The sequence below is a fragment of the Berghia stephanieae genome, chromosome 7, assembly GCF_034508935.2.
Source record: "Berghia stephanieae isolate SIO BIC M18660-M18661 chromosome 7, UCSD_Bste_1.3, whole genome shotgun sequence".
In the NCBI taxonomy this organism is placed as follows: Eukaryota; Metazoa; Mollusca; class Gastropoda; order Nudibranchia; family Aeolidiidae; genus Berghia; species Berghia stephanieae.
The window spans coordinates 21,038,393-21,065,596 of record NC_088366.1 but is presented as its reverse complement, the minus strand read 5'-3'; the positions used below and the strand labels follow the sequence as shown (position 1 = coordinate 21,065,596).

The window sequence follows — 27,204 nt, the reverse complement described above, 5'->3', positions numbered from 1 at the left end:
CTTTTCTCCATTACAACAAGGATAAAACGAGCCCCGGTAATCAGACCTGAAAATATGTTCACATCGACCAAACCCTTTCTTTACCCATAGGGAAATCGTCACATCCGTTACAATACAGCCAAACATTTTTCTGTTTTCTTTTGTATATCACAATTTTAAAGAAAAATGTTTGTTATAGGTGTAGACCGTGTTTTGCGTAATTGTGTATAGCAAGAACTTATGGCTTATCTATGTATTTGAGTGAAAAATTATATATATATATATATATATATATATATATATATATATATATATATATATATATATATATATATATATATATACATATATATATATATATATATATATATATATATATATATATATATATATATATATATATATATATGTTCGTTGGGCGTGAAGTTTTGGGGAAATTCCTAAAAATGAACATTAAGGAAAGAGTTAATAGCGGTTACGAAAATGTATCATTAAATGACTGGTTCAATCAAAGAACAAGTAAATCAAAGTGATTGATCATTATCCTTATATAAAGGTGAGATACCATGTCCCAGCGCTATATACATTATGCTCAATGGTACTTTAAAGTCACTTAATATAAAACAACGGCGCAAAGGGAGTTTGAAAGCAAGTGCTATAGAAGACTGCTACGCGTGTCATATACGGAGCATCACACAAACGAAGACGTCCTGGAAGAAATAGAAGCTCGGACAGGCCCACAAGAACCCCATTTAGTGACTGTGAAGCGCAGAAAACTGTCCTGGTTTGGACACCATACTCGACACGATAGCCTGAGCAGGACAGTCCTACAGGGCACAGTCGAAGGCCAGCGCAGAAGAGGACGCCAAAGGAAGATGTGGCAGGACAATATAAAAGAATGGACAGAGATGCCGGTCCCGGAGCTGCTACATAGGGCTAGCAACAGGCAGGCATGGAGGAAGACTGTAACTTCTGCTTCACGCAAGTCCCCCCGACGACCATCCGATCATGGGATTGAGTGAGTGAGTGAATATAAAACCACAAAACAGTCCATCAACATCCACCAAATATAGAAAACCAATAGCCCCGCCTCTTTTTTCTTCCTCAAGAATACAATCAAGCTTATAAATATAAAACCAGTTTTTCATGATTGTTGATTAGGATAATCGCAGGCTTTGAAAAGACTAAGATATTTAAATCCATCTCTCAACATAAATTTTATTCTTTTATCATTAGTATTATTATCATTATTAATGTTATCATCATCATCATCATCATCATCATCATCATCATCATCATCATCATCATCATCATCATCATCATTATTATTATTATTATTATTATTATTATTATTAATAATAATAATAATAATAATAATAATAATAATAATAATAATAATAATATAATAATGATAATAATAATAATAATAATAATAATAATAATAATAATAATAATAATAATAATAATAATAATAATAATAATAATAATAATAATTATTATTATTATTATTATTATTATTATTATTATCATCATCATTATTATTATTTTTTTTTTTTTTTTTGGTTATAATTAATATAATTACTATAACCCACAGTTTACGAACTTTTTTAAAGCCCTGAGTTTTGAAGTAATCATATAATATGCATATAATCATCTGTAAATTTCTTTTAAAAAGTGAAACTAGGTAGAGAAAATTATTTCAAGGTTAAGGTTATATTTTGATATAGTAAACGTCAAAATCGTCAATGACGTGGAATGTCTAGTAGTATTGCGAACAGTTTCCTTCTTTGTTAAACGATCTCTATAAATTTCCAATTTGAGAAGCTTGTGAATATAACTTATTGAGCTATTATAAATATATTTGATAACAACCGGAGATGATGTATTGAATTATTATAACGAAATTGAAATGCATTGATGTTGTTTATCTTGATTTCCGTAAGGCTTTGGATTCTGTGCCACATGAGAGATTATTCATTAAACTAAAAGCATACAGATTTAAAGGAAATGTCTTTAACTGGATTAAAGACTTTCTTAATAATCGAATACAAAGAGTCATTGTCAATGGGGTGGGGTCGGATTTTAAGAATGTAATTAGCGGTGTACCCCAAGGAAGCGTATTGGGACCACTTTTATTTCTTTTAAATATAAATGATTTACCATGTGGCATAGCTTCAGCCTGCAAACTGTTTGCAGACGATACAAAGATCTATAGTACAACTTAACATCATAACATTCTACAAAATGATATATTTTCACTTTTCAAATGGTCTACAACATGGAATTTGGATTTTAATGTTTCGAAATGGAAAGTATTACATATAGGAAAAAATAATCCATGTCTTCATTATTTTACCGATACTTCTATGTCAAATCTACTTTCCGTTGTGCCTTATGAAAAGGAAGTGAAAGTTACTTTTGATTCACTTTTGAATTTTGATGTACATATTGATAATTGTGTAAGCCGTGCAAACAGAATGATGGGAAATATATATCGAACCCTTATAAGTCTTGATAAAACCATATTTTTATATTTGTATAAATCGCTCGTTCGACCAATTCTAGAATACGGAAATTGCATCTGGAGCCCATAAAATAAAAGACAATCTATTAGTATTGAAAGTGTACAGAGGAGAGCTACCAAAAAGATTTATGCAATACAGTATTTATCTTATAAGGAAAGGTTAGAATTTCTTGACTTACCAAGTTTGAAATATAGAAGAATTGGTGGGGATTTAATTCAGGTTTATAGATTGGTACATGGTCTGGATAGGATAGACTTTTCTGATTTTTTTTTCATATTCTAATATTACTTTTACTAGAGGGGACACGTTTAAGATTTTTGTCTCTAGATGCAAAACAAACATAAGACAAAACTGGTTCGGTATTCGTATTGTCAAGAATTGGAACAATTTGAAATTTGAAACAAAGAATGCAAAATCTACAGATTATTTCAAGATGTTAGTAGACAGGGAATTATATGATGGGAGATTTATATATGACGAATAAAACTTTTTTGCACTACTGTTGACAAGGATTTCAGTCTTGTATGTATATATTATGCATTGTTATATTATTATGGTTATCTTCTATATGCGCGCGCGCGTGTGTGTGTGTGTGTGTGTGTGTGTGTGTGTGCTTTGCATGTCACGGTTAATTTGTTTGTTTGTTTTTAAGGGTTTTACGGCGCTTGCAACACATTTAGGTTATATCAGCGCCAGTAAAAAGGAAGAAAATGGGATAGCAAAAAGTTCTAGAATTACAATTAAAGCACCCAAGAAAAAGTAAGACAAAGGGGAACTGAGAACAAATAGGGATCAGATGTAGATTCCAAGAGCATACCACCAATGTACTTAGTTTGAAATCACCTACAAGTCTCATCCAGACACAAGCACAAAATCCAACAAAGAGGAATACACTCAAATGCTTACATTATACATTCAAAATAAAAATAATAATACATAACAGAGAGATGATTTACAAGGAAAAAAATATCATCTCCCAAAACAATAACTATGCATTTGACTGTTTCCCTCCCAGCTAAGACTCCGGCCAGAGCCAGGACAAAACCAAATAATCTCATTCCAAGACAAAGACAGAAAGCATGTTGGAAAACAGATATAAGGGGATAGAAGACACAGTATGTACCTGCATGTCACGGTTAAAGATACATGTTTGTACACCACATTTACATGAGTACATTTAAGTTGAAATACTATCTTTACCACGTGTATCATTATTGTAATCTTTAATCAATGGATTTATGGCATTACTAGATATTAATATTAAGGTCATTCAGGGGGTTTTATCCTATTTTGCCCTATACCATATGTTATGTTATGTTATGTATCTTATATATATTAACTATCTAGAACATAATATAAAGAAAACCAAAGAAATGATATTTGAATTTAGGAAAAATGTTAACATACATGAAAATATAATTATTAAAAACGAAAATGTAGAGAGGGTAGAGGAGTATAAATACCTCGGTATAATTGTCAATGAAAGATTAGACTGGACAACTCATCCATGCATGCAAAGGAATTAATAAGATGAAGACAAGATTATTCATCATAAGGAGACTGTACTCCATAAATGTTGACAAAGCAATTTTATCTTTGTTTTATAAATTTTGCATTGTAAGTCTTTTTTTTTTTCTTTGTAGCTGAATTGGGTGGGAATTGTAAAAAATCTGAAGTAATAATAATAAATATAATAATAAAGCATGTTAATCGAATTTAAGGAAATGATGGATGGAACAATTTTGAAGATTTTCACAAAGATATCGCTAATGTTAAGATTAACAAAATTCAAAGAGACGGGTCCCACCTTCTGTACAAAGAAATCAAAACAAGCCACAGGAGTAACAGACACATGAAAACCAAAAGACAAAGATATTTTGATTCATTTTAACCATCAGCAATACGAAACTTTAGGGTGACTTCTATTACATGAAATTTGAAAGCTACAATATTCGCTCTTAAATTTATTTATTTATGCATATCTACATTATTTAATATTTATTTATACACGGTGAACTTCCGTATTTGGAGTTCGGTCGACTCCGTGTCGATAAAACTATCTACAAGAGAATTGTGTGAATCTGCCAAGGATTCTGTTTATTTACTAATTTATTTGTTAATTAAATGTGTTTTCTGTGTAAATTTAATAACGAATTGACAAGGTACTGTGTGAAATTTGTAAATTTATGACCATTTTATCGGGGCCCCTTCAACAACCTATTATCGATAATCCTTTCTTTAAAAAATATAGCCTTATGGAAAACAGGAAGTTATTTTCTTAGATTTCATGAACGGCCGATCAGCGCTTGTTTCCTATAGTAACGCAATTCCCAACCCACGTCTTAATGGCGGATGGTTTTCTCATCGAGGCCGCTGGTTGGCTAGCCAATAAGAGCACCGTACGGTTTCCATTGGGTAAATTCCTTGAATATTTAAGACAAAACAAGTTCTCAAGCTTGAAAGTGGAAAACTCATCCTGCTAAACAAACCAAATAAAAAGAAAGGCCCTTTAGAATTTTTTCGACCAATCTTTTTGTTATCCACGCTAAGAAAAGTTTTAAGCACAATCGCGCTTCACAGAAATAGAGAAAAGGTAGAGAAATATCTTTCACCATCACAAAGCGGGTTTAGAAGAGATAGAAGCACTGCAGACATAGTATGGGCACATCGGAGAAATATAATGAAGAATTTACGATACTTGGAATCGATATGAGTTCATCTTTCGACACTATATGCAGAACCAAGTTGTTATCAATCCTTGACTCGTTCTTAGACAAAGATCACGGGAAGCTCATAAGATACCTATTATCAAATACTACATTACAATTTGAATCCGGCAGAGAATTAACAACAATATCAACCTGAATTGGATCCCCTCAATGAGACAGCTTGAGTCCAATTCTATTCACGATATACCTCGAATCGGCCATGAAAGATCTAAGACCAAAATTACCACCAATAAAGAAGATCACTCGTGAACTGATATACGCAGATGCTACAGACCAAATCTTTGAATCAGAACATCGAGCGAAAATATACACGCCAATAATGGCAACTACCCTGGAAGCATGGAATCTGAAAGTGAATCAATCCAAAACAGAATATACAAAAATCAACAGAAATTTAAATGAATGGAAAAGTGTACGTAAACTGGGCAATTTGATCAACGAAAAAGAAGATATCAGAAAACAAAAGCAGCTGGCCACCAATGGATTCAACCAACTCCAAAATTTATGGAATAGAAATAACATAATCAGTGAGAATAAACGAATACAGATTTACGAGGCACTGATTATTCCGATATTGACATATAATTGTGGAACCTGAGGCCTCACAAAAAAAAAAGAAAGAAAGTATCGATTCATACCACCGCAAACAATAACGTCGCTTAATCGGAATCTATTGGACAGAGTCAATTACAAATACTGATCTCTATGAAAAAAACAGGGTCCAACGCCTGAGTACAATAATAAAAGAACATCGATGGTGGTCATATTTTACGTCGAGCAGATTACATCCCAGCCCAAAGTGCAATGACAGAATAATTCCTTCATGGCAACAAATATCTAGGGAGACCACCAACATCAATAGTAACTAGCCTGAACCAGCATCATATATCAGATGAGGCCGAATTAATCAGTGAAGAACTAAGAAATGCTGCCTTGCCCTCCGTACTAAAGTCACAACAAGATCTTGACAGCCTCGAAACTCTGGCCCAGGACCGTGACCAATGGAAACAATTAACAAATTCGATGGAGAGAGCAGCAGCTATACATATCGACCATAACTGAATCACACAATTCTCAGTAAGCGTCATTCGGACAGCGAGGCTTACTACAATACATTCAAATACCATGCTTTATTTATACTTTTTATCGACCTGTGTTGACTATGTGCAATCCTTACCAATCTATTTTCAAATTCTATTTATATTACAAATCCATCATTACAAGCCTATTCTACTTTCATGTCCGATTTTTATAGCATTGCTTGTAACTGCTGTATATTTTATGAATATTTTATTATATTTGATGTTTATTTTGTTTTAAATTAGCTTCGTATTTTCATCAATTAATTCATGGCAGTGTATAAACTGTGCTAATATAACGAAAAATATATGATGTGTAACATTATGATAATTTCCATTTTAGGATCAATAAAGTATATGTGTGATGCAATCTGCAGTATTGTTTCGAATTACGTCTCACACGTGCAGGCTGTTTGGCCTATTCTATATTTTTTTAATTAAAAAAAGATGTTTATTAGAACAGCATCAGACAAAAATAAAGAAAACTACAAGGAAAAATCACCCCGAAAGTCAGTTTGCACCCATGTGGATCGACTCTCACATCGTAGAAATATAATCTACGTGTAATAACATGATGAAAGTAATTTTAAAAACGAATAGAAAAGCTCCAAAAGGAAAAAGGAACCAAATCCGAAACACGGAACGCTTCCGTCCTAGATCTGGGTTTTTAGGAATGTATTTATTTTGAGCCCGGAAACGTTACGTGTTTGGTGTTCTTGTATTTTTTTTAAGCTGTTATTTTCATTTTTTTGTTCATTTCTTTTTATAGACCACAGCTTCTTGCAGCTTATCATAACAAATAAAATTGTTGTATTTTAGTAATCCACGAGAAAAAATACAAATGTCAATTATTTCATAAGGCATTCAATGAAAATAATTTCTCTGTCAGAGAGGGAAAAAAGGACAAAAATAATAACATTCATCAAAATATAAGACACATCCATTTCCAGAAAAAAAACCCAACTTTTTTCCCCTCGAAACGATGTTAGTAGTGACTTTGAGGAGCACGATCAAAGCGCCGTAATGTCACGTGACTAGAAGAATCGTATTGGAAAACGTCATTAACTTAACGTCACATTAATCGGTGCTGCTTAAAGTCGATACTATTAATCGATACTCACGCGCAACGGCTAAATCTAAAATTTAGAAGAAAAAAAAATATTTTAAAAACCCAGATCACATCCAGGAAAAAATGTGTGTGAAACAGCGGCAGGTAAAGCAGGAAAAAGAATTACAAGGAAAAAAATGTGTGTGAAACAGCTGCAGGTAAAGCAGAAAAAAAGAATTACAAGGATAAAATGTGTGTAAAACAGCGGCAGGTAAAGCAGAAAAAAGAATTACAAGGAAAAAATGTGTGTGAAACAGCAGCAGGTAAAGCAGAAAAAAAAGAATTACAAGGATAAAATGTGTGTAAAACAGCGGCAGGTAAAGCAGAAAAAAGAATTACAAGGAAAAAATGTGTGTGAAACATCAGCAGGGAAAGAAGAAAAAAGAATTACAAGGAAAAAATGTGTGTGAAACAGCAGCAGGTAAAGCAGAAAAAAAAGAATTACAAGGATAAAATGTGTGTAAAACAGCGGCAGGTAAAGCAGAAAAAAGAATTACAAGGAAAAAATGTGTGTGAAACAGCAGCAGGGAAAGAAGAAAAAAATACCAAAAAATGTGTGTGAAACTGAAACAGTGCCAGATACGAGAGTCACTAGACTAGATAAGCTTTTGGAATCGGGTAGAAGCAGTGAAGATAGATCTCAAAAATTCTTTTTGCAAACCGTAAAGCATCATTCTAGTAGAAATTCCCGCAAATTTTCATTCATTTAAGTTCACAATTTTGAGCACAATAAACAAATATGTGACGTCATATTCCACTAATTGTGTCAACAAGAGTGAAGCTAATAGACGTGATTTTCGCGCCATGATTTATTACTTTTTTAAAGGGTTAAATATATCAGTTTGTTATGAAACTGTACACAATCTATTTTGGGAATCTGCTCCATCAAAATGTTAAATTTATTTCTAGTTTGTTGAGTTTAAAAGAGATAAAACCTCGTCCTTCAGCCATCGATCGATTTATATGACTCACATCTTGGCACAAACTCTCAAACCTGGGACCTCGCGAGATGAAATTATCACTTGCTCTGCCCGCCAGATGAATTGTCCCGCCAAACAAAATTATGTGTCACCTTAAACCTTTATAAAAGGAACGAAAATGACCGTCAATCAGATCTTTGTTATTGTTTGTAGCCAGACATTTTTATGAGCAGTTCTCAGTAAATTGTATTAATCAGATACACGTTTAACCCCCTCCTTACCATCCATAGGAAAATCGTCACATTTGTTACGATGCAGCCAATATTTTTCTCATTCTAATTTCTTTTGTACATCATAATATTTGAACAAAAATGTTTGCATAGTTAAAGTATAGATAGTATGCAGATGACGTCACTCAGGTCTTTGTTATTGTATTTTGCCATCCGCGTTTATGAGTAATGCTCACTGAACTGTATTAACCGGACTATAAACGTCCATGGGTACACACAGTTTTTTGTGTTGGTCCGTTATACTTCCGGATGGCAATGTTATGAGCTTCTTAGCCAAGCGCATACTATCTATAGATAGTTCGAAGATGACGTCACTCAGGTCTTTGTTATTGTTTTTTTGCCACCCGCGTTTATGAGTAATGCTCACTGAACTGTATTAACCTGACTATAAACGTTCATGGATACACACAGTTTTGTGTGTTGGTCCGTTATACTTCCGGATGGCAATGTTATGAGCTTCTTAGCCAAGCGCATACTATCTATATTGACACTGTGTTGAAAAGCTCGTTCAGCGAATAGAATATGTATAGATAGTATGCAGATGATGTCACTCAGGCCTTTTTATTGTTTTTGCCATCCGCGTTTGTGAGTTGTTCTCACTACACTGTATATACCAGACTATAAAAGTTCATGGTTACACAGAGCTTGTGTGTTGGTCCGTTATACTTCCGGATGGCAATGTTGTGAACTCCTCGGCCAAGCGCATTCTATCTATAGATAGTATGCGCTTGGCTAAGAAGCTCATAACATTGCCATCCGGAAGTATAACGGACCAACACACAAAACTGTGTGTATCCATGAACGTTTATAGTCGAGTTTATACAGTTCAGTGAGCATTACTCATAAACGCGGATGGCAAAAAACAATAACAAAGACCTGAGTGACGTTATCTTCGAACTATCTATAGCAAGAACTAACAGATTTTCTGTTTGAGTGAAATAAATCTATTTCTGTATAGGTTGGGTTTGAAGTTTTTGGGGGAAATCCGGAAAATGGCCGATAAGGAGAGAGTTAAGGTTAAACATAGTTTTGTGTGTTGGTCCGATATATCCGGCAGACGGATGTTATGTGTTTTTGTAACTCAACGCATAGTATCAATAGTCCTCTAAGAGGGACTTAAGTGAGAACAAGTCATCGAAATGGCTCGCAAAAAAACAATAACAAATAACCCTGGACATAATACCATTTTGAAGCGGCGGTCACTATACAAAATTTTTGGATTTTCTCTATAGATAGAACGAAGATGACGTCACTCAGGTCTTTGTTATTGTTTTGTTTTGTTTGTTTTTTTTTTCCATCCGCGTTTATGAGTAATTCTCGCTAAACTGTATTAACCAGACTATAAACGTTTAAGGTTACACATAGTTTTGTGTGTTGGTCCGTTATACTTCCGGATGTAATGTTGTGAGCTTCTTAGCCAAGCGCATACTATCTATATCTCTGGTTTTCTTTTAACAGTTTCAAAGTGTTGCTGGGAAGGCGTATCAATACTTTTACAGGTACCAAACCTTTATTCAAAGAAGTTGTTAGGAATCGTTCAATAGTCCGGAGATTTAAATCTCTTGAGTTTCTACGCTTGATAGAAATAGGATAAAAATAGTTAATCATTTCCTCAATAAGCTTCAACAGTCGTGACGTCATTTCCCTCGCAATGACGTATAGTAACTTAGTAATTGGTTCTAAACTGTCGGGAAAATGGTGGACGCCCTTATGAAATACTTCTCCGGTGGGCATAAAAGTGTATCCAGAGGAGAAAAACATTATAAAGTCTGATCATGTTTTGATTTTTATACAGTCTGATCACATAACATGTGAAAAAGTTCTAGTCAGCATGAAGAATAAAAAGTACCGATGTTCTTTGTTTAGAACCAAGCTGCTCGTTGCTGGGCGGACGTGACATCAGACTATTGAATCCTATTGTTTCCTCAAATACTGAAGCTCGTAAAACAGAGGCGTGACTCTCTGATGCCCTCGTATCATAATATAAACAAAATATAAATTTATTATTAGATGTGTTATCAAAGCAATTAGTGTGTGGTTTACCTCCTTCTGTGTGAGCAACAGGGTCTGCATACAGGTGCTCTATACGTTGTGTGTTGAACGAGGAAGCCCGACGGATAATACCATGGACCTGAAAATGATGATAATGATGATGATGATGACGATAATAATGAAAATTGAGAGAGGAAGATGTTTGGGGTGGGGGTGGAGAGAGGGAGGGGGGAGAAAAAGAAGAAGAAGAAGAAGAAGAAGAAGAAGAAGAAGAAGAAGAAGAAGAAGAAGAAGAAGAAGAAGAAGAAGAAGAAGAAGAAGAAGAAGAAGAAGAAGAAGAAGAAGAAAAACGAACTAGAGATACGGGTGAGAGAGGCTAGAAGTAAGGTACACTATTTTAAATTTCGTTATAGGGGAAACTCTTCATCCGTTTCCAAACGTTCCACTTGTATGTGTATCAGATAGATAGGTAGATATATTGATAGATAGGTAGATAAGGAGAGAGAGAGAGAAAGAGAGAGAGAGAGAGAGAGAGAGAGAGAGAGAGAGAGAGAGAGAACGAGCTGGAAATTTGCTACGAAAGGGGATGACTTGGAGTAAGGTAGACTATATATTTTAAATTTCAGCCGTTCCAAAACGTTCACTTGTATTATGTGTATCACAAAATACAAGATTACCGCCACCAAAAGAAAGCGAACAGTGAGTTGTATTCAATAATACAACCAGTAGGATCAGTTGATTACCTTGCAGACTATTAAAGACAAATCATTAGGCGGTGCACTAACCTAAACATGGCATCTGTCATGGTCTCAAGTGAGTAAAGAGCTACTCGACTATGCATAAAGATATATGTAGAATGAGGCCCCAGAATTTACTAGTTACTATAAATGAAAAACAATTAACGATTTGTTTACAATGAAATAAAAATAATGATGAAATTTAATTAAAAGAGATAAACAGTGATCGTGGCAGTTACAAATAGAGATATGAATATTTTACGTAACTTATGATGATAATATGTCAGGTTCATAAGTTTACGTTTCCAGGCAGTTGATGGGCTTGGATGATCTATTCCTCTGATAACAGGATTGGACTCGTAAAATTCCACTTCCAGGCAATTGGTAAGAAGTTATTGTGTAGTCCTTTGACAGCGGGCTTGGGTTTGATCCTTGAAGATTATACAATCAAAGTTAAAAGCTCCGGCGTCTTAATGGTGTAGATATAATATCTACAAAGTCCCAAAAGATAAAAATCTTCCAGTATATATATAGGAATAGAGCGACTGGCCGTCCGGCATAGATTGTGGAGAGAAAGTGAGTGTAGAGTGTTAGACCTATCAGCTTTTATAATAAGTGGCTACGTGACAGAATGTAGAACGAAAAGTATTCACTAATTAGAAATTAATTCGAGGGAAGGCTATAAAAGGAAAGACGATCTAATATTAGAAGGTAAAGTTTATCTAAGCCTACCGAAATATAACTGGAGTGAGATGAATTCAGTTCTTAATAAAATAAAATTTAATAAGATAATTGTGAACAACCTTTACTGTGACACCCCCCACCCACGTTTAAAATATACTCTTTAACCATTATGGGAAAGATAGATTTTACAAACGGAAGTAAATTTACTATCATGATACTCTAGCAGTAATCCATTGTTATGATTTGTGCTACAATTAAATTATTTATTAACTAGACATGGAAATGTTTATATTAACGTAGGTATATGAATGGGCGACAATAACAATGAAAGATTGTGATTACAAATCATTGTGATGAACGACATGATGGCAATGTGATTACAAATCATTGTGATAAACAATAGTGATGGCAATGAAGCATGATTTAAGTCGATGATATGAAGGTAATTTTCTGAATGAAATGAATGAAAATGTAAATGGAATATTGACATTTCAATTATTAATCATAAATGAGTGAAAATTCATAACAATAATAGATAAAGAGAAGATTTCCCAAATCATGAATGGGTATGGTATATATATCCAAACAATACTCAATGTTACATTAAGTTGGGTCATCATGTTTACAAATAAAATTATCGAAATTGTGCGTTCTGATTTGGCATAGTTTGCGAGGTAACTAACAGTATGCATGGGAGGTTAAGTTATACCCTTCTCACGTGTTTATACTAATCGAGAAAGTAGGTCGGCGTGAATATTTTCACAGCCTGGTATGTGAGAGATACTGAAAGTGTAATTTTGCAAAAATAGACTCCACCTTAGTACTCTACTATTATTCATTTTGTTATTTCTTATGTACGTGAGTGGTTTATGGTCCGTTTCGACCACAAACTCTTTTAGCAGTAGATATCTGCTGAATGTCTTTAAAGCAAAGACGATGGCCAGTCCTTCACGCTCTATTACAGAGTATCGTGATTCTCTGTCCAATAATTTTCTGCTTGCATATAAGCAAGGCATTAGAGTTCCCTCATGCTCCTGTAATAGTACACCTGCGATGCCCTTATCAGACGCGTCAGTTCTTACAACAAATTCTTTTGATATGTCGGGTAATTTAAGAATTGGTTCTGAACAGAGTAATGCCTTTAATTGGTTAAAGCTATTCTGACACACTTCTGTCCAAACAATTTTGTTCGGTGACCCATTCTTTGTCAGATTTGTTAGCGGTATCGCGATGTGCGCGAAGTTGTAAATGTATTTCCTGTAAAAATTTAGGAGCCCAAGTACTTTGCGTACTTCTTTTTTTGTCTTAGGTGGTTGCAATTGTGCGATTTTTGTTTGTTTTTCTGTCTCGGGTGTCTGTGTCCCATGACCAACGGTATGATCAATCCTGCATTTGAAGCTTCGATATTAGTAAACATAGGTTGCGACACTGTGTCTCTATCAAAATACTTTTTTAGCATATTTGCATGGAATGTCTTTGTTGTGTTGTTAATTTTAATCTCGTAATTAACATTAGATTTTACTGCTGTTATTTTGAATGGTCCTTTCCATGTAGCTAAAAGTTTACTCGAGTCATCGGGTAAGAGTATTAGTACTTTGTCACCAATCTCAAATTTTCTTGACTTGCTTTTTCGATCGGAGTATTCCTTGTATTTCTCTGCTTTTTAGTGACGGATTCCTGTGCTAGCATACATGTATCCTCTATTCTGTCTTTCAGGTTTCTTACATATTCGTAAGCAAACATAATTTCGTTATTGTCCTCCTCATTCCCTTTACAAATGTCGGCTACTATATTGATCGGGCCGCGAGGTGATCGTCCATACATCAACTCAAATGGGGAGTAGCCTGTAGATTCTTGGGGTATTTCTCTATATGCAAATAGGATTGCTGGTAAGTATCTGTCCCAATCATCTGGTTTTTCTGCTGACACTTTTCTTAACATATTCTTTAGAGTGCCATTAAATCTTTCACAAAGACCATTTGCTTGGGGGTGGGAGGGAGTTGTGAATGAGTGTTGGATTCCCATGAGTTTCATGGTTTCATGCATCATATGTGATGTAAATTGGGGTCCATTGTCCGACAGTATCTCATTTGGTATGCCTATTCTAGTAAAAATTGTCATCAATGCTTCAGCTATGTGATCCGATGTAGTTGATTTCAATGCTATCGCTTCTGGCCACCTGGTTGCGTAATCGACTAGTGTTAGTATGTGTGTATGGTTTCTATCTGATTTTGTTAAAGGGCCTATAATGTCAATTGCAACTTTTTGAAAAACTTTTTCAATAACTGGGGTTGTCTCTAATGGCAATCTCGGTATTCTGCCTTTTGCGACTCTTCTTTGGCATGTGTCACAAGATTTCACATATTCTCGGACGTCTTTAGTAATTCCAGGCCATGTGAAATTCTCGGATATTCTCTTCAATGTGGAAGAGCTCCCAAGATGTCCAGAAGTTATTGAATCGTGCGCTATTCCAAGGATTTTGTTTCTGTAAATACTCGGCGTGACCAGTTGTTTAGCTATTTTGTTTCTTTTCCTATGTAACCTGAACAGAATATCTTTTCAATGATGTATTCAACTTTTGATTTCGTCCCTTTGTTTGCGATATTGAAATATGATGTTAAAGTCGGGTCCTTTTTCTGTTCTTCAATGAACGTGTTCATGTCAAATTGTTGTGGTTCAAGAGAAATAGTCATTGGCTTCTCTGTTGTCTTAGTCATCTTTCTTGTTTCTGCTAGACAAGCTGTTTCTTGGGTTAATGACCATTCTTTTACATCTGTTGGGTTGTCTTTAAGACCTTTTATATTGCCAACAATAACATCAGCGACGGGGTTGGGAAGTATACAGCATTCCACTATTCCTGTATAGTATGGGGTTTCTATGTACACGTTAGCTGTTTCAAAGGTTTCGACTGTGCCACTGAATGTGATGCATTGTACCGTTTTTCCAGTTTTGTCTTCGTCATTGATCAAAGATGCTTTTATTCCTACTGTACTGCATCCTGTGTCTCTCAATATTTTGCAATCAGTTCCATTAGCTTTGTCTTCACAAAAAAATAGCGATCCTGACTTGTGAGTTTGTGTTAAAAGTGACATACCTTTCACGCAATACACATTTATATTTTCTCCTGACATTACTCGTGTCTGATTATTTACACTGGTTTGGAGTGATGCATTTGCAGTTTCTTTCGGATATCCCACGATTTTGTAACATTTGTCTGCTGTGTGGCCTTTCATTCCACAATATTGACATTTAATTATAGGTTTGTTGGTTTTCTTATACTCAGTATTATTGTCAGTGCTATTTCTTGTTTTGTTTTGATAGGGTCGGCTATGGTCTCTATTGAACTGTTTGTTCCATGGTTTGTTACTATGGTCATCCTGTTTCACTTGCGTGTTCCGAGTGATTGATCGGCTCGTTCTATTTGAGTACTGAACTTTAGGTGTACCTGGACTCTGAGCAGCAGCAGCGTAGTATGGTTCCTTCAATGTTCTGCTAAGGGGTGTCAATGGATGTGCGCTGTTAAAGTTTTCTGCGTAGATTTTTAATTTGTCCAAGTTTTCTGGCTTTCTCTCTTTAAAGAATGCGACTAAATCTGGGTTGCAAGCTTGATAGATTCGATTCTTCAGCGTGAGATAGTAAAGGCCTGCAAAGTCGTCTTGTTTTACGTTTGCCAACTCAAGCCACCGATTTAGAAATTGAGTAATTCGGTTCACGAATGTATTAAAGTCTTCTCCACTTTCCGGTTTTGCAGTGTGAAACCTTTCCTGGTAACCATCTTCCGTTAATCTAAATCTTTTTAGTAGAGCGTCTTTAATTTTTCCATAGTCATCTGCATCTTCAGTTGTTAAGGTATAGAAAACTTTTAGCGGTTCTCCAGATAAGCAGTTAATCAAGGCTGTGGCCCATTTGCTTTCTGGCCAACGATAACCTTCAGCCTGAACTTCGAATCGGTGTAAGAAGGATTCTAGACAGTCTGAGCGTTCATCGTATGTTGGCATGCGTGGAAGTTTCACGAAAAATTCATCACTATTATTATGTTTTCTTTCATGACCGGTTTTTTGTTTTTTCAATTTCCAGCATCATTTGGGTCCTTTTGGTTTCTTCTTCTGCTAAAGCTATTTGTCTTTTTAGTTCCCTTTCTTGGACTCTTTCTTCTCGTTCTTCTCTACGTATTCTTTCTTCGTGTTCTTTTTCTTCTCTACGAATTCTTTCTTCATTTTCTTCTCTACGAATTCTTTCTTCGTGTTCTTTTTCTTCTCTACGAATTCTTTCTTCGTGTTCTTTTTCTTCTCTACGAATTCTTTCTTCATTTTCTTCTCTACGAATTCTTTCTTCTTTTTCTTCTTTTATTTTCTCTTCGCACCATGAAAATATTCTTTCCTGGGTATTTCTAAGTCCTTTGCGAGACTTAAGTATCTTTTATATGCTTCCATTTTTGCAATAAATTAGTTACGATGTTTTATATATATATTGACAGGATACTGTTACTGACTGTTTTATTTATTTACACTTACTGGAATGAACTGTTCTATTTTTAGAAATCTCTCTCTCTCTTATTTCAACTTATTATGTATGTTGAATTTGATGCCTTTTATCGTTATATCTTATAAAGCAATGTGTCAATACAATGCGGAGTTATGACTTGAGTCCATAACAATGTGTCAATCGCGTGTACTCTAAACTATGTTACTACGAAAAATGTATCACCAATGTGTGTGACTCGTCGTTAGTTTGTGTACAATTATTCGCAATGACGCTAATATACTAGAGTGTGATAACAATAATAGGATGCCAAAATAATCCCAAGTTATCTATCACTAAATATAACACGACGGCTAGTAGACTCCTTTTATTATTATTTAGTTTTTAAAGACTCACTTTTCAGAACATAATATATAAGTGGTTGTCGGTAACAGTAGTATGCCAAAAATGTATTTAAAACAAATCACTATGCAAAACAAATCACGATGTCTATAGTTACTATGTGATGCCCAACTCATGTAAAAGAGAATAATGAAGGATATATTTACCAACTCAGTTCGTGGCTGGGACCTCTCTCTTGTTCAATGGTTGTTCAACAATTGTAATTAGGCATTAAAGAGTGTTTAACAGTGATGTCTGAAATACAAAACAATAAAATATCGTAAGATTTACAATAGTTACAAAATGTGTTCACAACACTGAGTGATTGGATGATAGGTGAATGAATCGTTATGGAATGTAAACATATTGAAAACAATTCATGAATGAGGCAAACAACAAAATGAAATGAGTGATATAATAACAAAGTGGACAAGGAATGAATGAATGAATGAAAAACTGAGTGAATAAATGAATGAATGAATGGATAATGTATGAATGAAAGAATGAAGGGAGGAATAAATGATAGAATTATTGGATAAATGAGTGAATAAACGAATGAATGGATGAATGAATGAATGAATAAATGAATGAACAATGAATGAATGAATGATTTATAAATGAATAAATGGATGAAGGAATGAATCAATATAATGCTATTCAATTTTAATGAAAGAATGAATGGATAAATTGCTATTCCATTTAAATGAAGAAATGAAAAAGAAAAAAAAATTAATCCTGTAAATAGGGAGTTCAATTAAAATATGATCAAGTGGGGCAATTAAGAGTTTTACAATTTAAACTTTAAAGTTAGATGAAATAGATATAAGTAACTAAATAAATTCAATTCTTTATATGTGTCCCCTCCAAAATGTCATGGTCTCAAGTGAGTAAAGAGCTACTCGACTATGCATAAAGATATATGTAGAATGAGGCCCCAGAATTTACTAGTTACTATAAATGAAAAACAATTAACGATTTGTTTACAATGAAATAAAAATAATGATGAAATTTAATTAAAAGAGATAAACAGTGATCGTGGCAGTTACAAATAGAGATATGAATATTTTACGTAACTTATGATGATAATATGTCAGGTTCATAAGTTTACGTTTCCAGGCAGTTGATGGGCTTGGATGATCTATTCCTCTGATAACAGGATTGGACTCGTAAAATTCCACTTCCAGGCAATTGGTAAGAAGTTATTGTGTAGTCCTTTGACAGCGGGCTTGGGTTTGATCCTTGAAGATTATACAATCAAAGTTAAAAGCTCCGGCGTCTTAATGGTGTAGATATAATATCTACAAAGTCCCAAAAGATAAAAATCTTCCAGTATATATATAGGAATAGAGCGACTGGCCGTCCGGCATAGATTGTGGAGAGAAAGTGAGTGTAGAGTGTTAGACCTATCAGCTTTTATAATAAGTGGCTACGTGACAGAATGTAGAACGAAAAGTATTCACTAATTAGAAATTAATTCGAGGGAAGGCTATAAAAGGAAAGACGATCTAATATTAGAAGGTAAAGTTTATCTAAGCCTACCGAAATATAACTGGAGTGAGATGAATTCAGTTCTTAATAAAATAAAATTTAATAAGATAATTGTGAACAACCTTTACTGTGACAGCATCAAAATACCAAAAACCCTTTTATTCTTCCCCTCCCCATGATTACTGAAATAAATAATAACGTGAAGTTGAATGTAAGCTTCAATTTAATTACAAAAACAGATCAAATGAACGTTTCGGGTTTCTTCTTTATCAACAAAACAGGATGAATGAAACACCACAGATGTGATGTTTCATTCATCCTGTTTTGTTGATAAAGGGGAAACCCGAAACGTTCATTTGATCTGTTTTTTGTAATTAAATTGAAGCTTACATTCAACTTCACGTTATTATTTATTTCTTCGAGCTTCGAGCAGCAACATTTACACATGATTACTGAAACGACATGGTGATGTCAGGTTTAAAAAAAACATCATTTTTTTCTCGTCAGATTGTCAAGCTTTGCATTTGACCAAAAGAACGGCAGCAACAAGTGGTGACATTTATATTGTTTTTTGAAGAAATATACTTCAACAAGAAACAATGAAAATCAGAATCGTTTGTGGGGTAGAATAAGAAAATTTCTTGCACTCTTGCGTTATTTAGTGACCGAATATTGTTCCCACTGCGCACTCGCAAACTAGTGCAGCGGTTGGAAACGTCCAGCGGTGGTTGGTATCGTCAGGGATGCAAAAAAGGAAGAGTGTGAGAATCCCAAGACATTGAGCCTTCTTAGTCATGCTTTACGTACCTCATAGCCTTTCTTTAAGAGGAATTCGGCCAAGTAAGATCCATCCTGAAACACATTAACAGAAAATTCAGTAATTAAGTACGTAACAAAAAAATATGCGCTCATTAGTGCCATAAATACACAAATCGATTGAGGAGCTAGAGAACAGGCACTACTGATGCAAGATAAAGATCATAAACACATTTTCAGATCTTTATCATAAATACATCAAGTGCAGTACACAATCTTCGCCCATTTATTTCTTTCCCATTTTCATAAATTCCTAGTACCAATCTTAATATACTAATTTTATTAATTTCTCTGTTTTCTTTGCACAACTTTCATGTATCCCTCGTTTTCGTGGAATCCGCTTGTCAATAATATGAATATCCTAAGTTGATAAATTTCTCTATTTTCTTCGTATGGCTTTGTGGTCTAATGATATAACACTCGCCTGCAAAACGGTAGGTTTCTGGTTCGAGTCCCGTTTGGGCAGCTCAAAAGTGAGTTTTTAAAAAGACTCTTTACTCACATTCTCTCACCGCATTAGGGCATGAAATGAGTACCTGGTCGGTATCGGAGTCGCCTTTGTCGAAAAACAAAATAAATAACGTGAGCTTTTATATAGCACTGAATGTGCCCAAAGTGCTTCACGGGCGAGATTGATTTAACATTGCTGTAATGGACAATATTTTGCTTTGATTTTGATTTGAGAGTATTTCCAGTACCACATTGAGCCCATGACAATTTTGGTTATCACACCTGCAAATATATATATATATATATATATATATATATATATATATATATATATATATATATATATACTCATATACACATCTCTAGAAACAAATTATGATGAGTTTATGTATTCACTGAATGATTCCAATATGGCAAAAATAAAACTGCACACAAAATGTTATAATAAGAATCACCATAGCAAGTTTAGTCACGATAGTTCAAATAATTAACAGAATTATGCACATTCGTCAACACCAAAATCAACTTTCTGTTGTTGTTGCCAAGATCTATATATTGAGATCTACATTCCCTTCTAAAATGTCTACATCAAGAAACAAGCATAAACAAGCATAACTTTGCCATGGCAAAACTGAATTTAGAAGAAGGGATACGTTTGGACATTTAGAAGCTGGGTTCAGTGTCAATAGAATGGCTAGTAGTTCTTAACATACGGTTTCTCGAATGTCAGTCTATCGCTCACATTACAATCAGGTTTTGACTGAGTCAATTAAAGATCTTCCAAGGCAAAGACGGCCACGCGCAACCACTATCCGCAATGTTGAGGATATTGTTCACATGCATGAAAAAGATTGCTCAGGAACTTCAAGAGACATGTTTGCGTGCGAGACGTACGGCAGATCAAAGATATAGCAACCATAATTTGAGCTTTTTGAGATTTTTATATAGAGCAATATCTACGAAGCGTGCTCAAAGCGCTATACAAGGGGTCCCTGACCAACAGCAACATTTAACTTGTAGGACGGGAACTGACACCTGTAAGGCGATATTACAATTATTTTCGGACAGAGACAACGCTTTTAACAGCCAGGTACTCATTTTACACCTGAGCACAGTGAGAGAATGTGAGTTAAGAACCTTTTCCAAGGACTCAACTATGCGTCGAGCGAGGCTCGAACCCAGGACCTTCCTATCCGAAAGCGAGTGTCATACCGCAAGACCACATAGCATCCATAACACCTAAAACGCCCAAGAGGTATTTTTAGGAAAACAATCATGGTGATTAATCTGCCAGCGTGTGGAGCGGTATTGTGTGCGGCTATGTGGTCTAGTAGTATGACACTCGCTTTCGGATACAAGGTCCTGGGTTTGAGCCTCGTGCGCTCGGCGCATAGTTGAGTCCTTGGAAAAGATTCTTTACTCACATTCTTTTACCGTACTCAGGTGTAAAAATGAATACCTGGCAATTAACAACGTTGTCTCTGTTGAAATAAAATTGTATCATAGCCTAATAGGCATCATATCTCGTTCTACATGTTACGTGTTGCTGTTGGTCAGGGACCCTTTATAAAGCGCTTTGAGCACATTTAGTGGATATTGCGCTACATAAAAGCTCAATTTATTTTTATTGCAGGAGGAATCACATCCCCGTCGGGGCGCCTAAACTAATACATCCAACAAATGTTGGAATCACATGCCAACACCGGCAATAATAACGAAATTTAGGCCTACAACAATGCCCCTCCCATTGAGCATACCCCACCCAGGACTTCCTAAAGGACAATGTTGAAACCTTAACTCACGCAACCCTAAAACCGATTGTATCCATAGTTTACTCGGGTTACTTTTACCCTATGCCTATTTATTACATTTTTCTGAGACAAATAAGAGCTAATATTTTTGGTTTTTGACATGTTAATGATAGCTGAATAAAACTATCTATGTACATGTTCATTTTCAATACATTTTTCCAATTTTGAAAAGTAGCAAACATTGAGTGAGTAATGTGACCAGTCTTGTCACGGAATATGAATCAAGTTGAACACATCGAGTCTCCAACACGTAAAATACCGAACAAAAACACGTAAATACCGACCCAGTTGTCTGATGTCATGTCGCCCAGCAACGGCGGCCATCGTGGTTCTAAACAAAGAAAATCGGTACCTTTTTTTCTTCATGCTGGCTAGAACTTTCCATATGTCTTGTGATCAGAATGTGTAATAGTCAAAACATGATCAGATTTATTTTTTTTTCCCCTCTATATACGCTTTTATGCTCGGCGGAGAAACATTTCCTAAGGGCGTCCGCCATTATTCCGATAGTTTAGAGCCAGTTACTAAGTTACCATGCGTTATTACGAGGGAAGTGACGTTACGACTGTTGAAGCATATTGGGAGGAAAAGTCATGACGTAACATGTACTTTTTTGTTCTAAACTCATTAGAAGGGTGTATGTAACCAGTCCTTCGGAGGACTAATAGTGAATAGGCTACACATTGAATCATAAGGTAGTATAACTATTTTAATAGCAGGAGGAATAGGAAAATTCTAAGGATTACGGAAAGTAAAAGAGCGAGGATGGATGATCTTTATTGAGCATATCAAGCATATATTATTAAGACTAGAAAATAAGATGCCATCACTCCATGAAACAAGAGAAATTATTTGAACTAGGTATGTATTCAGTCCCCCGGAAGAGTGGTTTTACACCGTCAATGAGATAGGAACCAGATTTTTTTTCATCACATCTTTTCCTCCGTATCCAAGAACCAGTGACCCTCCGCCTCGAAACGGTATAAAGTCGGATTTTTCAATTTTGGGTTTTTGGTACCCAATCATAGCTTATATTATGCTTAAAATTTTGATACCAAATTTATACAATTCTGATTTTTCATTGCCCAACTATGATCGTTTGAAGTAGGGAGAGTGTAAAAACCAAGTTTTGAGAAAATCGACTTTGAAATGAGGCACCGTTTTCACACATAATCAAATCAATGGGCAAAGATAACTCCTCAGATACGGGCATTGACAATTTGACTAGAATAGTAAAATTTGCAGAGACGTCAATTTTCAATTTGACTCACAGGAATATCAGACACCACTCGGAGGAATTGCAATGCCGAAAGAGGAATTTCCGCACACACAAAAAGGGAATTGGGAGTATATTTGGTATTGTGTTTACATATTGTATAGATCTAAATAGATAACTGATTACAAATATCTTCTGATATATGACCACATTGTCAAATACAACCCCAAAGTTCCCTTATTTCAAGTGAAGAAAAGCTCCAAAACATAATGATGGTAGTGAGGATGATGTTGTGTTGGTGGTAGTAGTAGTAGTAGTAGTAGTAGTAGTAGTAGTAGTAGTAGTAGTAGTAGTAGTAGTAGTAGTAGTAGTAGTAGTAATAGTAGTGATGATGTGGTGTGGGTGGTTGTAGTAGTAGTGATGATGTAGTGGTAGTGGTTGTAGTAGTAATGACGATGTGGTGGTGGTGGTTGTAGTAGTAGTGGTAAACACAATACCAAATATCATCCCAATTCCCTTTTTGTGTGTGCGGAAATTCCTCTTTCGGCATTGCAATTCCTCCGAGTGGTGTCTGAAATTCCTGTGAGTCAAATTGAAAATTGGCGTCTCTGCAAATTTTACTATTCTAGTCAAATTGTCAATGCCCGTATCTGAGGAGTTATCTTTGCCCATTAATTTGATTATGTGTAAAAACGGTGCCTCACTTCAAAGTCGATTTTCTCAAAACTTGGTTTTTACACTCTCCCTACTTCAAACGGTCATAGTTGGGCAATGAAAAATCAGAATTTTATAAATTTGGTATCAAAATTTTAAGCATAATATAAGCTATGATTGGGTACCAAAAACCCAACATTGAAAAATCCGACTTTATACCGTTTCGAGGCGGAGGGTCACATTTGTAAAGTTGTTAAGGAAAAACCTAGACTTGTTTACATTTTTTAAAGTTCATTATTGGTTGAACCATGAAATTGTGGAAACAGTCATGCTTACTCTCCTGGGATAGATAAGGACACGCCCTTTGCTGTGGTATCTTACATCCTATTGGTGGAGGAAAGGACTTAATATTACTAAGCCTTGGAAATGGTGGCTCTCTGAGAGAAAGTCAACTCTTGTTTTGAATGCTTCACTGATAGTTGCTTTTTTAAACTTTAAATATATATAACTTATTGTCAATACTTATGTTGAATTATTATGTTTTCATGTAGAAAAATGATTGCAGTTTATGAAACAACCAAAAACTGAAATTTGATCATTTTGACCATTTCCACTTTAAAACCGGTTTTCTTCGTTTTCCAAATCCCGACTTAATACCGATTCGAGGCGTAGGGTCACTAATTTGCTATTAGTTGTAACTGATGTTTGGACTGATATAACTACCAAATCTGTCACCAAAGTTGAGGGGCGTCAATAAGGCATATGCTGCACAGTGATGACGCCTTTTTGGAACCTTTTATTCTTTAGCTTTTTATATAGCGCAATATCCACGATACATGCTCAAAGCGCTTTACACAGGGTCCCTGACCAACAGCAACTCGTAACATAAAGAACAAGACATGACACCTTTTAGGCGATAATACCATTTTTCCCGACAGACAACGCTGTTAACGGCCAGGTACTCATTTCACACCGAGAGGATGTGAGTAAAGAGTCTTTTCCCAGGATTTAACCATGCGCCGAGGGAGGCTCGAACCCAGGACCTTCCGATACGAAAGCGAGTGTCATGCCACAAGACCACATAGCCGCACAATGAATATTCTAATATTTCTCTTTAAGATGATATATAACACTTGTGGATATATAGTATATGTAAAACGGGAGATTGAAAACATTTATATAGCGCAATATCCATCAAACGTGTTCATGGCCCTTTACAAGGGGCCCCTCTCTTATGTAATTCTGCATTTGGGGATTTGGGAATTACTGCATTTATATACGCATATGCGTATAAAACATTGGGAAGGCGGAGGGAAGTATATTAATACAACATGTATACAAGAGTGTAGTTACCATACAAAAATGTCACAATTTGGCACCACAACTAACTTGACATATAATAGAGAGGGATTTATGACATCAAATCATGCCCGCAAAAAGACATCTCAGTGGAATGTCTCCATGACATAATATAGCACGACATGCCCTTACAGAGAGAATGTCAACATAGCATTGCGCATGCGTCTTTCTTATCAACTGAGGAAATCTATCATTTGGTTAATGAGATATCACTAAGTATATTTGATAAATCACTTTTCAAAATGTTATTATATATGCATACTTTTATAAAATAAAAATATAGACGTCTAACCAATAAACTTATTTTGATGATTTGTTCACAGTGATGTGTTGCAAAGAATGAAAAATAATCAGGAATGCACCCAAGATTAAGATTACCCACCGTGAAATCACTGACTTCACGGTTCCGTAACTCAGACTAAAATATCGCTGAGAAACGATTTAACTGGTACATCACTGAACTTTTCATCAAAATAAGTTCAATGGTTATATTTTTATTTCATAAAAGTATGTATATAATAACATTTTAAAAGTGATATCTCATTAACCAAATGATAGATTTACTCAGTTGATAAGAAAGACGCATGTGCAATGCTATATAGACGTTCTCTCTATGAGAGCCACAGACTAGTCTGTGTAATCTGGGGTAAGGACATGTATCTATTCCTGTTCTATTTCTATTACCTGGCATCACTAAAATTACAGTAATTTGTTACTCACTAATCACTCTGGTATTGTGTCAGATTCATCCGGATGAAGAAAAAAAAACAGCTTAAAATCCAAATTATGTGATGAGATAATGATTTATTTTTTTTGGAGGTGGGGGGGGGGGGGGGGGGGGGGGGAGGGGGGGAGGGTTATGGTTTGTTTGTTGTTGTTTTTTTTTTTGTGTGTGTGTTTTTAAAAAATGTTGTTGTTTATTATTTTTGGCATGTTTTTTTGTTTTGTTTTTTTTGTTTTGTTTGTTTTTTTTTTTTGTTTTTTTTTTTTATTTATTCAATTATTTATTCATTTATTAATTTATTTATTGGTTTATGTATATTTCTCTGTAATTTTTGGTTTCTTTATTTATTGGTTGGTTATGAAATAAAACTAATTCTCTCCAAAGAAGACAGTGACTTCAACTGAAATAATTAAAATAATTAAATTGTATTCGGTTTGACGGTTACAATTATTCTTCATTGTCGGACGAGGAATAACGCCTGTTAGGCGTTAAAATGTATTACAAGTTTGTTTTTTTTCCAACAGAGGAAACGTTGTTAACGGCTAGGCACTCATAAAACAACTGAGTGCGATGAGAGAATGTGAATAAAGAGCCTCTTCTAAGATTTGATCTATGCGTCGCCAAAAGCGGGGCTCGAACTCAGGACCTTCCGATATGAAGGCTAGTGTCATACCACAAGACGACAGAGTTGTACAATAATCACATAACAACATAGATATCTCATCAACAGAAATAATGTAAAGTTTAATCAGTTCTGCCCCAGCAATAGACACTTAGATAACCACGCCTCTCGGACAGTCGTCAGAATGTAAACACTGGCAGTTATTGGTAAACATAATAAACTACATAGGTTTCACTATCGATGGCATGTATCAATGTAAAATACCCTCCTCCACCGCCTGATGAATGGAACCAACACAGAAAAATATGCGTAAACTTAAACGTTTATGATCTGATCGAGAAAATCATGAGATAAATAGTCACCCATCGGTATAAAACCAATAACAATGATCAGAGAGAGAGAGAGAGAGAGAGAGAGAGAGAGAGAGAGAGAGAATGTTTTATAATCAGGTTTATCGAAAAATATTACCGTTTTGAGACGATTGGTCAAAATAGGGTACTAATTTCTAAAAAAAAAACAAAAAACAAGAAATAAAAATACTGGAGAAAGTAAGCGGAAAAAATAAAACTGTTTTTACCTGACCAGAAATTCCTGTGATTAAAGCAACTTTCCGTATATTTCCAGGACTCATGTTGAATTTATTTTCTATATTTCCCAGTTGTTACTACTATAATTTGAATATTAAGTAATTGTAATGTATATGTTTTTGTGGCTTCAAATCAAATCAAAATCAAACGCGGAGGTTTGGGTTTTGACGCGGACTGTGACGTGCAACAGCAGCTGGTGAAGAACGCTAATATCGCGCCCAGCAGTGGCTGGATACTATTCGATATTTCCAAATAAGTACTTAACTACTGTACATATGTGATCCTACGCCTCGAAGCGGTATTAAGTCGGGATTTGGAAAACGAAGAAAACCGGTTTTAAAGTGGGAATGGTTAAAATTATCAAATTTCAGTTTTTGGTTGTTTCAGAAACTACAATCATTTTTCCAGTATTTTGATTTCTTTTTTTTTTTTTTTTTTAGAAATTAGTTCTTTATTTTTGACCAATCGTCTCAAAACGGTAATATTTTTCGATAAACCTGATTATAAAACATTCGGGTTCAAGCTTAACTCTTACATTTTGAGTTAAAGTCACTGTCTTCTTTAGAGAGAA

General features: G+C 34.9%; 1 protein-coding gene across 1 annotated transcript in view; it reads right to left on the bottom strand.

Annotated features, from left to right (window-relative positions):
- The window catches only part of LOC144976877 (GDP-mannose 4,6 dehydratase 1-like), a 56,399-nt gene extending 29,604 nt beyond the window's left edge, over positions 1–26,795 (bottom strand). The window contains exons 1-4 of the mRNA XM_078921428.1: positions 26,624–26,795; positions 19,202–19,246; positions 10,674–10,761; positions 7,434–7,448 (exon numbers count right to left, since the gene is read on the bottom strand). Of these exons, the coding sequence (XP_078777554.1) occupies positions 7,434–7,448; positions 10,674–10,761; positions 19,202–19,246; positions 26,624–26,677 (202 nt within the window). The 5' untranslated portion in view covers positions 26,678–26,795. The remainder of the gene's footprint in view (positions 1–7,433; positions 7,449–10,673; positions 10,762–19,201; positions 19,247–26,623) is intronic.
- Between the last annotated feature and the right edge of the window lie 409 nt (positions 26,796–27,204).